The following is a 17,435-nucleotide window of genomic DNA, read 5'->3' as shown; positions in this document are numbered from 1 at the left end:
GCCTCGTTTTCCTAACCCTAACCCTACCCTGGGGCACACCCCTAACCCTAATACACGGGTCAAGTCCCATTCAAAAGAGGGCGATTTTGAAAAAGCCTTCCTGGAGGAGGTTTTTCTGTCCAGCTCATCCTTTCTGCCCCTTCTAAACATGTTCCAACCATCAAAACCATGCCAGGACGCCTCGTTTCTCTAACGCTAACCCTACCCTGGGGCACATCCCGAACCCTAATATAGGGGTCAAGTCCCATTGAAAAGAGGGCGATTTTGAAAAGCCTTCCTAGAGGAGGTTTTTCTGCACAGCTCATCCTTTCTGCCCCTTCTAAACATATTCCAACCATCAAAACCATGCCAGGAGGCCTCGTTTTCCTAACCCTAACCCTACCCTGGGGCACATCCCTACCCCTAATACAGGGGTCAAGTCCCACTGAAAAGAGGGTGATTTTAAAAAGCCTTCCTAGAGGAGGTTTTTTTGCCCAGCTCATCCTTTCTGCCCCTTCTAAACATGCTCCAACCATCAAAAACATGCCAGGACACCTCGTTTTCCTAACCCTAACCCTACCCTGGGGCACATCCCTAACCCTAATATAGGGGTCAAGTCCCACTGAAAAGAGGGTGATTTTAAAAAGCCTTCCTAGAGGAGGTTTTTTTTCCCAGCTCATCCTTTCTGCCCCTTCTAAACATGCTCCAACCATCAAAAGAATGCCAGGAGGCCTCGTTTTCCTAACCCTAACCCTACCCTGGGGCACATCCCTAACCCTAATATAGGGGTCCTGTTCCATTGAAAATTGGGCGATTTTGAAAAAGCCTTCCTTGAGGAGGTTTTTCTGCGCAGCTCATCCTTTCTGCCCCTTCTAAGCACCTTCCAACCATCAAAGCCATGCTGGGACGCCTCGTTTTCCTAACCATAACCCTATGATTGTCAACCTTTTAGAGACCGAGCGCCCCAACTGCAGCCCAAAACCCAATTATTCATCACAAAGAGCCAACCCTGCAATCAAACCTGAATACTGTGTTTTTAGGTGAGAAAAAACAACTCACATTCAGTGCCAGCAAATATAGATATCTATCCTTGGCAGCGCACTCACTGGCCACGCGAAAGCCCGCACGAGTCGCGGCCAATGAGTCTTGCCTCATGGCATGATCGCCTGGCGCCGCTGCTCCTTTCTGAGCAGGCACATGGCCCCTGTGTGCGCTGCCGTCCGCTGCTTGGCTGCTGGGGCGACTTCCTCGCATGCCGGCGGAGAGGGTCTGCGTACACGCTGTGGCACATGTGCCATAGCTTTGCCAGCACTGGCATATATAAACATTTAGAAAGCAAATAAATAAGTAAAAGCCCGCAGATCAAGAAGCCTACTTTCTCTGACTCTGGGAAGACCCTCGCTTGCTCCCGCGGATTCTGGTGGGAAAGGAGCGGAAGGAATTGCATGTTTACACGCCGGCATCCCGCCCGGCGAGACGGGTGGCTCTGCTCTGGGAGAAGCGGGGCAGCTGGGAGATGCTGGGGGGTGGGAGCCCCCTCTCCCCACCGCTCCCATGGCCTTCCTAGGAAGAGATGCTTCCTTGGCAATACTCACGATTTCCCAGAGCGACTGCACCGGCATGCAGGAATCGCAGTGCACCAGAGACTCGGTGGATTGCGGGAAGGTGTTCGGGACACTGTAGCTGAAGCACTGCCCCAGGCAAGCCCTGTGGGAGGAGAACCAGGAAGGAATCAGTTAATCAACTGAAGATGTTGTTGATTAAGTGGGTCCGTGCCTACGGGCGCCCCCTGTGGGAATCTTGGCGCCAAGCATGCATTGGAGGGGGAGGCCCTTCTCTCACACCAGCAAGGGCTGCCCAGCAGCTTGGAAGGACCGGCGGCAGGCTGTGCGATGCAAGGGAAGAGCCCCGGGGTGAGGGGGAGTCTACCGCAAAATCGCCCTTTATTTATTGATTGAATTTTTATGTGGGCGGGAGCCAAATAGGCTGGCAACTGAAGGCTTGGACCAGTCCGAAAATCTCCTAAGTCAGCATTCCTGACAGCACGACAAATTACGAACCCAAAATACAGTGGGTGGAAAAGGCAACATTTTGCAGCATCTCAGCCTGAAGGTGATGGAAGACCCGGTTCCCGACCCCGTACCTGTTCTGGATGGATTTGGACTCGCACCCGTTGTGGCCGACGATTTGGGTGATGTTTTTCGCCTCGCACCAGGCACTCTTGTCTGGGAACAGGGCCAGCTTGTTGATGGGAGGAGGTGCGGCCAGGATCAGGGCCGGAAAGAGCACGGCCAGCAGGTACCTCAGCATCGTGACCTGTTCCAGAGAAACCCTAAAACTGGGCCCAAGGAGAGAAAGACTCTCAGACGAGCAAGACAATAAATTTGCCTCGCACACCACTCCACACAATCTGTTTCGCTCTTTCGCTCAGTCATCTGCTAAGTTCCAGCCTATCCCAACTTGATCTCTTGGACTACACCTCGTAGAATCAGCCATGCTGGCCTTGGTTGATGGGAACTGTAGTCCAATGTGGAGGAGGTTTTTCAGCATGGCTAATGTTAGTGTGTTTGGGTTTTCAAAAATAGCAACACAATTGATCTTTTCTTCCATTTCAGACTGGATTTGTAATGGGGATGCAAAACTTGGGTTATGAATGGACAAATGATTTTGCATGTTTCTACACCGATCAATCAATCAATCAATCAATCAATCAAAGTATTTATGGGTCTACGCACTCCATTTTTGCAAAAGAGCCCAGAAAGTTGCGAGACACGTTGAGTTCATAGAACCTTTTCTGCAAGCAAATAATTTAAGTCATGTAGATATTTTAACATATACAGATAAATTTTGCAAACCACCCAGAAAATTTTGGCTATTGGGCAGTATAGAAATGAAATTAATACTAATACGCAGAATAAGTGTAATGCAACACATTTTAAAGAGACTGTGTTTAAAAAGCAGGAGCCATCCAAGAGGCTGATGTGAAAAGCAGTCAGAAATCATAATGAAATGGACAAGGAAAGCTCTCCTTTATTTCATTGCGTGTCAGTGTATCGTGCTTCAAGTCGGGGTTCGATTCAGCTCTGGAACCGTGACTGGAATAAACAGACAGAAATTCAGCGCTTCAACCAGCAGGAGTCGCTTTTGGCAAGACGATTTGACAAGCCAGAGCCAAAACCAAACTCGTCTTGCAAGAGGACTGGATTTGGCCACCGGACTGGAGAAAAACCCTCCCCAGAGATGTTGGATAGCAACTGGCAACTTTCCCCACAGCTGTGCATGCTGCCTGGGGCTAATGGGGTTTGTGGTCCGAAGGACCGAGAGGGGGAGCCACTCTAGATGGACAACTCAACCGTGTGCATGTCCGGCAGGCCTCCCGCAGCCAAGCACGGTTTCTGATGCGTGTCAGCATGAACCGGCACGAGCTGGACCCACGAAGGGAGCTATTCCCATTCCCCAGGGGTGGCTCTCGGAAAACGCTGGCAGCAAACTTTGCAACGGGTTGACCTCTCAATGAAGGCTTGGGCCAGTTGGCTGGTGTGCCCTTTGTAGCTACTTTGACACCGGTGTGTTACTGCAGGGCAGTGAAAGAGAAAATATTAAACCATCCCGATATGGAGAGAGGTATTTCCAGTCCTTTGCACAGTCTCTGTCCCCTAATGCAGGCATAACACACCACGACTTGCTAACCATGGCTTGTTGCTGGGCTGTGAGCTGTGGTTGTTCCCCTAGGTGAGATCTTGGCTTGGCTGAGACCAGAACCTGCCCTGAAGGGCTGAGTGCAGGTTTTCAACGAACCATGGGTGTTGTTGAAATGCAGCTTTTCGGGTAGTCAGAAGCCGAGACAACAAGTCACCAAAGGCCGTTTGTGGCTATCAAGCCGTGGCTTATTCGCAGCACTGGGTTCAGATCACACGTGGTTCCAGGCCAACCCTTGGCATAGCAAGAGGCTGATGGAGCGTGACCTCCAATCACCATATTCTTTTTACAAGCAAATAATTAAATGCTGTTTTGTCTTTAAAATGCCTGCAAACCTGGGAACCTAAAAATATTTTTTGGCTGAAAAAATGGGGTAAAATACTGCAAACAAAGACACACGCAGTCCAAGAGTGAATTTTTAAGTGTGATAAGCAGCAAGAGGGGGTGGTGGAAAGTCCGCTCGTTCAGGGTGGTCTTCCGCAGTTCGGCCCTCTCAGATGTTTTGGACTACAGCTCCCATCAGCCCTGACCATGCCAACTGGGACAGACTGGAGGTATTATCTAAAAATCTGGAAGTCTCCAGGACTGAGGAAACTAAGGATCAAACTAAAGATTTGACAGTAGGAAAAGAAGCCTTCCTCTCCTTAGTATATCACTGTATATACTCTTGTTTGTTTAGGAGTCCTATGAAATTCACAGTTTTCCAGTGTTTCAGTGTTACAGAATACCCTGGGAGTCCTTCAGCTCTGCCTGCTTGAATATGTTACCAATTTGCAATATCGTGAATGATGCATCTTGCAAAGTTACTAATGTTTTCTGTTTTCTTTTGTTTTCCAGCGAAGGACGCATCCAGCCGCTTCCTGGCTGCCCCTGGACAATCTTATACCTGCTGGCGTCGTGTTTGGGCGGCAGCCTTTTACATCAAAAGTGCACAGCGGGAAATTCTGGCACGGGCAGCTTCAGACAGAAAAACAGCCTCCTATCAGCCAAGGGATCAAACCAGGTACCTGCTTGGCATGTTTTGACAAAATCGGTTTGCCCAACTGCAGCTGCACCCCGGCCAAGACAGCAATTCCACCAACGGGGCTCCGTCAAATCTTTGTTTTCCCTCCTTTCCCCTGAGCTGTGTTTACTAAAGCTCTCGCGCTGCAGAGCGAGCTCAGACCCGCACGATGGGGGTGCAGCCAAGCCGAGAGCTCGCCGTGGGAGAAAAAGAGGCAGCCATGCGGGAGAGGGGGCGGCCGGCGCGCCCCTGGGCACTGGATCCCCAGCCGCGTGGGCTTTGCAGGCAGCTCCGAGGCCTTCCCACCGCTAGCGCGCCCGGGCTAGCGGAGTCGGATGGCACCGGGACCCAACGGCCCGTTTCCCTCTCCTCGGAAAGCCGCTTGACTTCTGAATCAGGAGAGAATCTCTGAACCAAAAGGCCCCACGGAAAGATCGAGCGTTCAGAGGCCGGCTGTGGGCCTGCTGCAGGGGAGCTCTGGGCGAGCCACAAAGCCAGTGTGGGTCCCCGGCCAGTTGGTGGTCTCCCCGCATGGTCTCCTGAAGGGGAAAGCTTCTCCGAAGGTCTCCCAACTTGGCAGCAAGAGCTAAATACGTGGGTCGTTTTGGTCACGTGGGCTTCTCCCGCCCAGCGATGTGGCTCCCAGGAGAGTCTCCAAACTGAAATTTGGCCCTTGTGGAGAAAAGAAGCCCCACTCCTTGCTGTAGGATCCTGCACTTCAAGAAAATATAACCCATGTGTCCCTCCCCTTCACATCCATGAGGACTAGCTCTTTATCTATTTATTGAAAACTTCTGTATTCTGCTCACTACCAAGGCCTCGAGACAGTCTAGGAACTAGGCTAGGATGGGAAAACATCTCCGAGGGATTGCATCCATTGGCCAAAGAGCGGTGATATACTGGATGTGTCCCCCCCCCGGGGGTCTCAATCGGGTATGGCCAGCACCCCCAAATTGGAACCCCGATTCTTTCTACGTGCAAATAGCACCGTTACTTCCTAAAATCTTGGGCTGATGCTGCAGCAGGGAAGCTCCGTCAGAAAGGCACAAGTGCTGGAGAAAACGCAGCACATGGGCTCGTAAACGGCGGATTCAGAGGGAGACAAAGTCAAAATGCACAGACAGTGACAGTCGTGGGGGCCGCCCAGAAAACAGACATCGGCCGAGGAATCTCATAAACATCCTGCCGTGAGGTAAGCCACCCCATTAAATCAGTCATTCCAAAGTGATTGGGCAACAATCATTTAAATAAATATACTTCCTGGACGCTGGCAACCCGGTGCTCTGCAGTTGCTGGAGACTACAGTGCCTATCATTCCTGGCCATCAGCCATGCTGTCTGGGGCTCATGGGAGCCGGAAGCTGCAAACCTCCGGGGTGTTCGCCTTGGGGAGGACCCGGATGCTTAAGTTGTGCATTCCGTTCTTGTCTTTTTTTAAAAAGAAAGCCTTTATCCCATTTCAACCCACACGAGATAGAACTGAATCTCGTGACGAATCGGATGCTAACCCCCCCCCCCACTCCCTGCACGCAGCTCCCTGGGTCTCGAAAGAAGGAGAATTGAGGCAATCGGACATCTGCTTTTGAGAAAGGGGGAAAGCACAAAAATGCAGGTTACGGTCCTCGCACAGAAATGCGGCTCATCTGCGAAGCAGATGTCTTTCGGGAGAACCGCGCGGAGCTGAGGAAAGAGCTTTTCAAAGCATGTGTCCTGGCTTTGGCGAAGACCTGGCAAGGGGACGCCTCCGAGATAACCAGAGCAGTACGGACTAGTGGTTAGAGTACCGGACTGGAACCCCAAAAGCCTCCTGGGGAGTAACTGGCAGGAAAAACTTTCAAGAGAGCCTCTGTGGAGTCACATGCCATTTGCCCCGCCCCCTTGCCTTAGGCCCCACCCACCACGGGCACACGGCCAATGAGAGTTTTCTTGGGCTGCAAGGGGGGCAGCTGGAGGCTTTTAGGGGCCATGACATCCCCCCCACCCCGTCTTGTACCTAAGGCCTTGGATTCATATCCCCACCCCCTGAATTTGCTGGAAAGAAAACTTAAATCACACCAACTCTTGAGATCATTGATTAATTCTTGCATTTTCTTCCTTTCACACCCATTTATTTAATTTTACCCAGCACTGCTTGAGCCGTCAGTGCCCTCCAATGGCAGGCCTTCTGGGGCAGGAGAAAACCCCGAAGAAGGGTGTTAACTTACCCCGAACAATCTCCCCAAAACCTTCTTTAAAGGAGGGCGAAGACTTTGGCCAGAAATTACAAGCAACACCCCCCCCCCTTGTTAATAATTCGGCAAGAGCTCTGCTGAATGGCCGCTAAGCATGCAAATTTGAGGTGCTTTGCCTGTTTGGGGCCACTGCTGCCTGGATTTGGGGGGCACTGCTGCCTGGATTTTCCACCCCCACACCTGTTAGAGCCGGCGCTTCCTCAGAGAAGACAATCCGGGCTGTTCCCAGCCAGTGTGGCATCTTCCCAAAAGGGGCAGCTATGAAAAGTGGGACCCAAATTTGGGGGATCGATATTTGTGGCTTAAAACAAACAGAGGAAAACCCGCCCATCCCGTACTAACTCAGACCTTAGTCACCGATCCTCGCAAAGAACCCACGACTGATCTTGCAAATGTTGTGACTTTTGGCAAAGGTTGCGATTCCCACTTTCCGTGCAACTTCAGAAAGGAGTCCTGCGAAACGCTAGACCTCGCCTAAGTGCCGAGCAAGAAAAGACGTCAAACCGCTGGCAAGATTTCTGCTGAAGCCACTTGACTTCCAAGGAAATGCACTGAAGACTCGCATTCTTGCTTTCCCGGTTTTTGCCGCACGTTGGATGTGGTTCCTCTCCTCCCATACGCCCTGTCTATTGTGAAGCTCAGTTCTTAATATGGCCGGAGGTCTATGGATGTTTTGCCTGTTCAGGAGAAAGGGACTAGAGCTATTTGGGAGTAGCTGCAGGCCTACTGCCAGACTGGAGGGCTGGGTGCATTCGGTGGGACCTGCTCCTCTTGAGGAGCAATCAAAAGAATCGGGTGCATTTAGCCCTGAGGAGAGAAGCTGGAGGAGGGAAAAGGTCTCCCTTTCCGAGTCCTTAAAGGCTGCTGCTCAGAATAAGGCCGCAGCTGTCATCTGAGCGGACACGGAATAAACCATCTGAGGTACCAGAAGGTACATCTCAGATGAACATCAGGAGGAAACGTCGAAAGGTCAGACAATGACTAGATGCGGACCCCACGCCAGGGTTGAGTGTGGGTTGCCAGGGAACTATGCTTGCTCCTGAAATGTGAATGACTGCGTTGTTTCAACCAGCCATGCTCACATACTATGGTCTGTTAACCATGAACAACCCACAGTTTGCAACCAAAGAACAAACCATGGTTTGTTCGTGGTTGTTAACAAACCATGGTTTGTTAAGGAGGCGAGATTCAGACAAGGTGATAACCCATGTTTCAGTGAGAACCATGGGTCAATGGCAACCCACACTTAACCGTTGAGTGTAGGTTATTGTACTGTCCGAACCCAGCCAGTGGAACCGACCACCTGAGAACATGGAGGGCTCTTCATCCTTGGTGGAATTCAAGTGAATATTTAGTGGCTTTCTGTCAAGGAAGTTTTCATTGGATTCCAGCGCTGCACTGGGGCCTAAATGCTGTCTTTGGAATTTGGGATTTTCTGGTTAGAAAGGAAATCGAAAGCTATCGGATATTCTTGGAGGTTCTTGAGAGAGTCAACATTGCTGGGATGAAGAGTCATTAAAGGGCTTGGTGACCCCAACATCGGGTATAGAATGTCAGGACCAGGCAATGAAACAGCCCACAGGGGGTCCCCAAATACCCCTACAGAGTAAATCCGCTTCAGTCAACAAAATAATGGGTTCCTTTATATGTGGTCTACCACAGAAGCTGGAAAACTACTATTATACTCCATCTTCTATGCAGGGTAAAGAGGTGTTTGGCACAGTTATTATTCACCTACAGGCAATTAGGCAAGCAATTTATTTTTGTGGAAGTTCTGAGGGTGAGCATCCCCCAAAACTTGCTCTGGAGTTTCGGCATGTTTGTGGCGGTTTTCACCATGCTGCCTTGGGAAGAGGAGGGGGAAAGTCTCGGCATCAGGGAAGTTTTTAGGTTTGGGGAAGGCACGGGGGAAATGTCTCTTTCTCCCCTGAGCAAAATTTTTACTCTAATTCACAATGGGTGGAAGTTGATAGTTCTCAGCCTGGAATAAGTGTTTTGGGGATTTGTTTAAAGTTGAGCTTAATGTTGAGTTTAACTTCTGCAAAACTGGAACTTCTCGTGATCTGTTGTAGCAAACTTCTACCCAAATAACAACAGGCAAAAGTATGTTAGGAAAAACATCCCCTTGACTTTCCGGGAATAAGAGATTGCAAGTGTAAAGTCACTCGCTCTGGGAAAAGACCACATCTTTGTGAAGCCCAGGACTGCTTTTAACAACCAGTGAAAGCCAGCGAAAACCATCAAGAGAGCAAGTTTTATTACCTAGCAATTCGCCCTGCCTTAAGATACGTACAGTGGATACTGGGTGTCTTTCACTTCCATGAAAGTAAATGTCATTTTTTAAAAATGGCACCTAAACAGGTTTCAAAACCACCCCAGAGTCGCAAAAAGGCTCAGCTTCGCAGAGTAAAATCCAGCAACAGAAAAGACACATTGAAATGAACAGGACAGGTTAGGAACCTAAGTTCCACTCATGCCAATATGTCTACTTTAAGTAGGACACAAATTGGACTTTACCCAACATGTGCAATACTTTAATTTTCTTCTCTGGCCTTTCTGTCGCTTTGCACTGAAGCAGGAAGATTTTCCCTTGCTTCTCTTTGTTCAAGATCCTCTCTTTTCTTTTGTCCCCCCTCCTTTGACCAGATGCTCCCCGAATTCATTATTTCAGAACTCTATCTGCTCAGTTATTTTCTCCCTTTCATAATGGGGAGGGAAAATTAGGAGAGAGATCAGAGAATCCACACACAAAGGAAGTTTCCAAAATGCAATTTTTCATGGATTCTTCTCTTTTGTTGAAGGCTGAGGGGAAAGCGGGTGGGGGTCAAAATATTTTAATGACTCTAAAGCTATTCTCCCCCCCCCCCGCACGCGCACACACAGAGTGCTCCAGTCTTGTTTCAGCTGTATCTGATTTATATTTGCTAAGATTTCTCATCTTTCAAACCATCCATCACAGCTGGGAGAGAGGGGAGCAGAAACTCAGAGCCCAGCAATCTGGTCTTCATAAATAGGGAAGAAAAGAGAGACAGGTTTGCTTCTACTTAATGCAGCCCCCTCAAGAGTGGTGGAGAAGGGGAAAGCTTCTCCAAACTGTGCTTAATGGCTGGCATTTATCACAGATTCGCATAAAGAAGGCAGCCCTGTAAAAGTTTCTGCAAAAAGGCACTCACTGAGGGACTTGGGCGTTTGAAATTGGCAAACTGGCTGCATACAAAGCTTTAAAAAGTCACTGTTTTTCCCTTAAGCTTCTTCCTCTTCCTGTACCCCACAAATCTGATTACCTAGAAGAGAGATTTACTCGCCCCAGGAGAGTAGGGTAGAATTTACAAGCCCAGCTGATAGCATGAAAGTAGCACTTCAAACTTTCTTTTTATCTTAAGCAAAGCTACTCCCCACCCAGATATGATCACACAGAGATTTGCGCTCACCTGACCTATCAGTCGCAACCCAACACAGAACGTGCTTGCATGAAGGCCTAAAATTAATAGGTGCATCCCGGATTAATACCGAAACTGTAAACCAAGTTGCTTAGAAGTAAGTCCCACTGAATCCAAGAAAACACGCACAGCCTTGTTGGTGCTGTGAAATTCTCGGCTTGTGGATCTTTGGCGGTACATGATACCAGGACAGAAAATCCTGAACTCAGAACTCTCCTGGGATCAGCACGATTTCTTTGTAACATCTGAAAAAGTCCTAAACTGCTGTAGCAAAAGATACCCTTTCGGCTCCTTCGTATCACCATGTCCCGGTGCAGCATTTGAGCGAACAGATGTGCCAATCGTGTCTATAAAGGACTCAGCACAGGGCAACTGTTCAAAAGATTTTACTGTGGAACTAGAAAGTGGAGAAAAACAGTGATTACAATCAGATATTCCTGCTGATTAGGGATGCATTTACTTCTTTAAAAGCTGCTGTTTAAAAACAACCCTTTCAGCTCACCCTAAGCAGCACAAACACTGAAAAAGTGACCTCTTGCGTTATATTTCTTTCTGTCTTTGGATATATTTATGCAGGTAAAATTCTGATGCATCATAGTGATTCTGCCCACATGGCAGAGCAACTGGCAAACTTTTGAATGGCATGCAGAGCATTTTTTGGGCCGCGGAGCTCAAAAAAGCAGAGAGCAGCAAGGAGTCAAACAGGTTAGAAAAGCAGATCAGAAGAAAACAGCCCAAAATCGGTACTTACCATTCAATGCACTGGAGGGTTATTCCATTAGAGAAAAATGTTTCTCGCCACTGCTGATTTTCTCCGAGGGAAAAGCAACAACGAGCGCTTGGAATGGTCCTTTCCGCAGTTCAGAATCAGTTTTCTTTCTGGCAGTTTCAATTTGCTTCAGAGCATATCCTAAATAGGCAGAGGAAAACAGGGCATGCGGGGAAAGGAATTCCTTAGGAGTTCCAAAACGATCCCAGCAGGTAGAGGAGAGAGCGTGAGAGAGAGAGAGTAGGAAAAAGAAGCTATTTCCAAAGCAGGCACCAGAATCCTAAAGATGCCAGTCCGCCTAGTCCATCCGAAGAGGGTGCTCTCCCTTCCCCGGTGTGGCCAAGGCAAAATCCAGCAATCCTGCAAGCAAGAGACAGCATCGAAGCGACCCGCGGCAGCCGAAGAATCAGCTCTAGCGTTTTAACCGAAAACTCAAACCAGAGTAAGACTGGGGGTGGAAAAAGGAAAGGGGGATCTCCTAAAGCGGAGGACAGATGCTTAAAACAAAAAGCATCTGTCAGAAAAACAGCCTGGAAAGGAGGAATCACGGGCTGGGGGAAGCTTCGCAGTCTCCATCACAGCCGCTGCCTCTTCGGAATGTCTCTTTTCCAGGGGAGAATTTCTGAACTCTGAGAACAGCAGAAACCACAAGGCTCAAAGAGAAGAGACAGAAACACTCCTCCTTGTAAATCAACTCCCCTTTCCTCCTCCTCCTCCCCCCTCCCTCCCTCCCTCTCTCCCAGGATAGCCACTTCTCGGCTCTCGGTTCAGAAGGCGACCTTCTCTTTCTTCTGCCGTCTTGCGTTGATTATATTGTAAAAGACAAGAATGAGCTACATGGGATGGGGGAGGCTTTGAGAGACAAGGAAGATGTGCCCCCCCACCCACTGGGTGCTTTGCTCATGCCCCCACAGGCCAGCCCTGGATGCTGGCCAGTGCTCTTGCTGGGCGGCCTGGGCACAGCAAGGGGAGGCAGGTGGTGGGGGGGACCTTGCAGGAGTGCTGGGCTGGGCGTGTGCACACGTGTGTGTGATTTGTAAAAGTGACACGGATTTGAGGTGCTCGATGGGGCTCCCTTGGATGGGGGCAGTCTACCCCGAAACACAAGAGGGGAGCCAACGGTGGCGGATCTCTTTTGACCCACTGGCGGCACTTCCGGAGGCGAGGGCTTGCCTGTGGGACGGGACATGCCCTGGGCCCGATCTGGCCGGGCAGGGAGTGGGACCCAGGCCTCCACGAGCCGGTGCCGGTGGGGGCTTCCGGAGTGTTGGCCCGGAGACGAGGCTCTCACCCGGCGTGACCCGGCAGTGCTCCTCTGCCGTGCAGTTGGCAGCCTGCAACCGTGGCGCCCTTCCCCACGGTTGCCAGGTTGCCCGGGCGGCTGCGAGGGCTCCGAACACGTCGAGACACGGCCGGGTCCCACGCAGGCGTGGGAGCCGAAAGGCCGGGCACCCAGCTACGCATGAGAAATGCAGGCGGGTGGGCGGGCGGCTCTGTTTGGGCTTGAATGTGGAGCCGGGGAGCGACATGGGAAGTGTTTCGGAGTGCGCGCCCGGTGTCTGTGGCTGATAAGGGAGAGCGTGGCGGCTCCCGAATTTGCTTCGATTGGAGCCGCAAGCTCCGTCAGGCCGAGGGCGGGATTCTAGGTCGGGGCACTTTCCCAGGACGGCAGGGGCTGAAGACAACAGGAGCGGAGCCAAGGGCAAGAGGGGTGACTCCGCCAGCCGGTGTCTGCACAAACCGCCCACTGCCAGCCACTAGCAGGGGCAATTCGATCTCTTGGAGCTGGGGGGGGGTGCAAAAGCCGGGAAAGCCCCCATGACCAGCGGGAGGGGCTAAGAAGGGTGTGTGGCCACTTGGGGGGCAGAATAGGACCCCGGCAAGGGAAGTTTAGCCCGTGGAGTTATGCTTCTGCCCCCGAGGCAGCTTGGCAAATAGGGGCATGCAGAACCGATCTGCACCGCCTTAAGCCCAGCTCCGGAAGGCGTGAATTTGCACCAAAGCAGAGAGCGGAGGCGGCCGCCGAACCGCAGGTCGCTGCTGAAACATGGTTTGCCGTGCGCAACGCGGCAGCAAACCATGGTTTCTCTGCATGGGTTGTTTGTGGTTAACGCCTGTGGTGGAAGTGGATGGCCATTTTCTGCTCCAAGATGCCTGCGATTCATCCATAGAGGGAACCTTCTTTGTGCTAACACAGCTTTCCTCTGGACGGCCAGATCCTGGCGACGGCAGACCAAGAAACGGGTCTTCTGAGTTGTGGCCCGTTTTGAGAGCATCGCAGCAGCTTACCTGGGTTGTGACAGTGTTGGGGTGCCACAGCCTCTGCCTGGCAGGAACAAGGCTTGGCTCCGATCCCGAGATCTCCAGGTACGACTAGAAAAGATGCCCCGTGTTTGAGGTATATTCCCTGGTCTGCTGTTATCCCAGAGTCTCAGCTCCAACGGGGCACACAAGCTGTCCAGAGAGGCCCAGAACATCTGGGCTGAGCGAACCTCATCAGCAGGGGTAAAAGTTTTGCTTGGGGGAAAACACTGTGGTTTTATTACCCCACCCACAGCCACAAAGCTGCCTGGGCGACTTTAGGCCCACAGCCAAGGCCTACCTTGCGGGGCTGTTGTGAGGAGAAAGTGGTGGTGGAATGGACCACATACGCCACAGTCGAGTTCCTCAGAAAAAATAGCAGAGGCGTAACTGGAGCAATGACAGATATACATAAATAGTTCCCTTAGGAATGCTCCCAGCTCCACAAAAACACACACACAGACACGAAGTGGCATCTTGAAGTCTAACAGACAGCATTCCAAGCTGACACCGAGCCACGGGGACTCCCTGGTAGGTCCAAGCATCCAAAATTGACAGATTTATTGGGTCAGGGCTTAAGCTGGAGGAGCGGGTGGAGGCACAGACAGAGGCAGCGTACCGGGCCTTTTGACAAATTTGGTTAGCGGTGAGAGCTGGAAATGGAACCTCCCGGCACAGATGCAGTCTACCTCACAGTCCCAGGCATTGGGGACAAAAGAGCTTGTGTCTAACCCTGTACAGCAGCTCTAGCAGATGAAACACACCTGGCAGGAAAGCCTTTGGGCAGCCACTAAACTGGCAATTAAAAAAGGAACCACGCAATTGGAGCCACCTTTGGGCACCCGTTGTGGAAAACAGGATGCTGGACGCAATGGGATGCCGCAGGGGCCTTCTGGAGGCCCTAGCAAGCGAGCAAACGGGCCGAGCGGAACCCGGTGAACCTCCCAGCCGGGAATCGGGGCAGGGCAGGGCAGGCCAGCACGGCGGGCCGCCGCGCAGCTCAGCACAAGCCGTTTCGAGCACGGGGAAAGGGTACCCACCGCCGAAGCAGCTCTCCCCTCGCTCCCCTCTCCCCGCCCCTGCCTGCCAGAGTTCACACTGTGGGTGGCCCAGCGGGGCCCGATCTCGCTCAGCGCATCGGTATGCAGCGCCGTCCGTCCGTGCTCCATGCGCCAAGTTGGCACAGGGCAGTTCCTCGAGACGGAGGGATGGTTCCAGGCAGAAAGCCCTGCCGCTCGGCCTCCGGGCACCGGGGAAGGAGGCTGGGCCAGCCATCCGTGAGCTGCGTCGACGGAGGCAGAGTGGCCGGAGTCGCCTCCCTGGCCTTGCGCCTGTGCTCAGCCGCTTCCGCCACCGGCCTTCCTTCGTGGGAGTCGGCCCCTCCACAGCCCAGCAGGGCAGGCCCTGCGACTTGCAGAGCCTTGGCTCCGGTTCACCACCAAGCTGGGCGTCCGGAAAGAAATAGCCGTGCGCCCCACGGTGGCACCGGATGGCGTCCAGGATGCCTCTGGGCTGTTCCTCCGTCTCCGGTTGTGTGGGCGTTTGCCCCGGGTGGATTGGTTCATAGGGGTGGGTGGGCACACCCCCTCCAACCATTGTGGGTTGTAGCCCTCCCCTTCCATGGCCAGGTGGGTTGATGGAGGTTGTAGGAACCTCGGAGGTGCCGGGTTTCTAACCCAGACACACCCCGGGATGCTGCCGGCTGAGCCACGCAGGGCCAGGTGTGGAACCCCAACCCCATGGGAAGCCAAAGCATCCTTCTGAGGGAAGGAGGGAGGGTCCAGCCGGCCACCCACCCATCCCCACAATCGCTGCTCTTGGGTGATTTTGCCGCTAAAATTTTGCCGCTATTGCAGTTTTGCTCTCCCATGGTAAAAGGTTGGAACGCTTTTCCGAAAGCTAAGAGGGGGGAAGAACTGTCATCCAGCACACAATAATATTTCTGCCTTACTCACTGCTAGAAGGCAGCAACTCCAAACCCTGAATTCGGTTCTGCTCCCCTGCTGTGGATCCGGCTCGGTTAGAGCTACTCCCGACTGCTCTTTCATCAAAGCAGTATTTTTCAACCGGAGGCTGGCAAGGTTCAGACCAAAGAGCTGCCCTCTGGCTCTGCCTTCCTTATTTGGGTCAAAAGAGTGGTCTCTTGCTTTGGAACTCAACCCCCCCCCCCCCGCACACACACACACAAGCAAAAAAGGCGATCTTCCTTAACCGGCAAGGCACTTTCCGAAATCAAATTTGGGAGCTTCAGTTTAGAAGGGGAAGGAGCGATTTCAGATGACTTAGAGGCAAATTGGGCAGCGGAGGGAGGAGGAAGGAATTGCTTCCAGATGGAGCATTTACTCAACTTTGCATTTCTTCGGGTACTTAAGAGGTTTTCCGCTAGCGCTTCGCTTCCCCATCCTTAATTGCTTTTGTTCCGACATCACAGGCCGCGGTCGTGCAGAGACGAAAACAAAGCCGATGCGGCGTTCTGTGGAGATGCTCCAACTCCGCTTATTTAAACAGGCGCAAAAATAACATCTCCGAAGCGCACACCTGACAGTGCACGTAGTGCCATGCCGTCAAAAAACAAACCAACCCACCTTCAGGTCCCCCCACCACCACCTTTGGCATTGGGCTCAAAACAGAGCGATTGGGGAAAGCAAAAGGCAAGGTCTAAATTGCTAGTTCTTCCTGAGCAAAGCTCCGACCCATTTCTTTCTTTAGCATTTCATGCAGGGTTGTTTTTACAAACAGCTGGTGGAGAAAGTGGAGCACGCCACACTGAGAAGAGGAAATGGCTTGGTGCAGGGGAGATGGTGCAGCTGGAAGACCGAAGGTGAAGCAGGTCTTTTCTCCACGACCTGCCAGGCCCCCTAGTTGCAGAATATTTCCCCCCTTGTGTGGAATCTTTCGGCCAGGAAGATCCTCGCATTCCTGCAGCAACAGAGCCCAGAGGCAAATTTACTGCTCCCCTCAGGGGCGTGTGCGCATGTGGAGAGCGTGAACGTGAGTGCGGTGAACTGAAGCACCGTGAAGAGGTGGCATGATTGGGCAGAGGTCTGTGCTCCCGCAGGGCCTCACGTTTCCCGACCACAACCAGCTCGCGCTCCTGCCTTCATGCCTGCCAGAGGAGCGTGAGACACCCTGGCCCTCTCGTTCCCTGCCTGCCAGCCAGCGAAGGGCAGGGGAGAAAATGGAGAACTGCCTCATGGAGGGACGGGGCACGGTGAGGGTGACTGGGCCAGGGGCGCTCCGAAACCTGGACCGGGCCGTCAAGGTGCCCGGGATGCTCTGGCAGGTGCCAGTTGCGTTAGGGGCGCTACAGGACTGCTGCTCTGGACCACGGCAAAGCCTGCACCCCCCCCCCCCCCCGGGAACCCCAAGAGACAGAATCTCTTGCAGCCCTCCAGAGGTTTTGGCCTGTGACTTCCAAGCTGTGTCACCGAGAGCGGGTGGACGTGTGGGTGAGGCCAAAGCCGCTGGCGGGCAAGGCATGGAAAACAGCATGATTTTTTCACCCCCTGCAAAGCTTCCGCCTAGGATTTTCCAGGGAAAAGTTTGGAAAAGTGGGGGATTTTTACACGAGTTATTTTCTTCTGCCCCCCCCCCCGCCAATTTTTACTGGGGATTTTCTGGGCCTTCGCATCCCTGCTCAGGAATGTTCTCTCTCTCTCACTGTGCACAAGATGTTCAGCCGCGGTCCTAGGATGACAGCAGCCGCAACGGGGGGGGGGGGGGCCCCGGGACCAGGGCTGGACGCGGCCATCTGGCAGCCCCACAAGCCCGTATCTGAACGTCGATCTGAGCAAGGCTGCTGCTCCGGCGAAAGGAGCCCTCCCAGCTCAAGTCCAGGCAGCCGGGATAAAGGGGGCTGGATGCTCTGTGGGGGGCGAGAGGGGCAGGAAGGGCAGCTGCTTGGGGAGAGGGAGGCCGAGGAGGAGGAACCGGCGGCTGCAGCTGCTGCTTCAAACAAGAGAGCCGGCCCACACGTCCCCTTTCTGTACACAAAGACGACAGGCGAGGCGAGGG

The 17,435-nt window shown here is 52.5% G+C and overlaps 1 protein-coding gene across 1 annotated transcript in view; it reads right to left on the bottom strand.

The window, feature by feature from the left end:
• The window catches only part of LOC123031086 (neuroblastoma suppressor of tumorigenicity 1-like), a 15,328-nt gene extending 3,541 nt beyond the window's left edge, over nt 1–11,787 (bottom strand). The window contains exons 1-3 of the mRNA XM_044445549.1: nt 11,103–11,787; nt 2,123–2,317; nt 1,575–1,686 (exon numbers count right to left, since the gene is read on the bottom strand). Coding sequence (XP_044301484.1) covers nt 1,575–1,686; nt 2,123–2,289 — 279 coding nt within the window. The 5' untranslated portion in view covers nt 2,290–2,317; nt 11,103–11,787. The remainder of the gene's footprint in view (nt 1–1,574; nt 1,687–2,122; nt 2,318–11,102) is intronic.
• Between the last annotated feature and the right edge of the window lie 5,648 nt (nt 11,788–17,435).

The sequence above is a fragment of the Varanus komodoensis genome, unplaced genomic scaffold (genome assembly GCF_004798865.1).
Source record: "Varanus komodoensis strain SLA01 unplaced genomic scaffold, ASM479886v1 scaffold48, whole genome shotgun sequence".
Classification (NCBI taxonomy): Eukaryota; Metazoa; Chordata; class Lepidosauria; order Squamata; family Varanidae; genus Varanus; species Varanus komodoensis.
The sequence above is the reverse complement of the archived record's forward strand: the minus strand, read 5'-3'. Positions and strand labels throughout refer to the sequence as shown.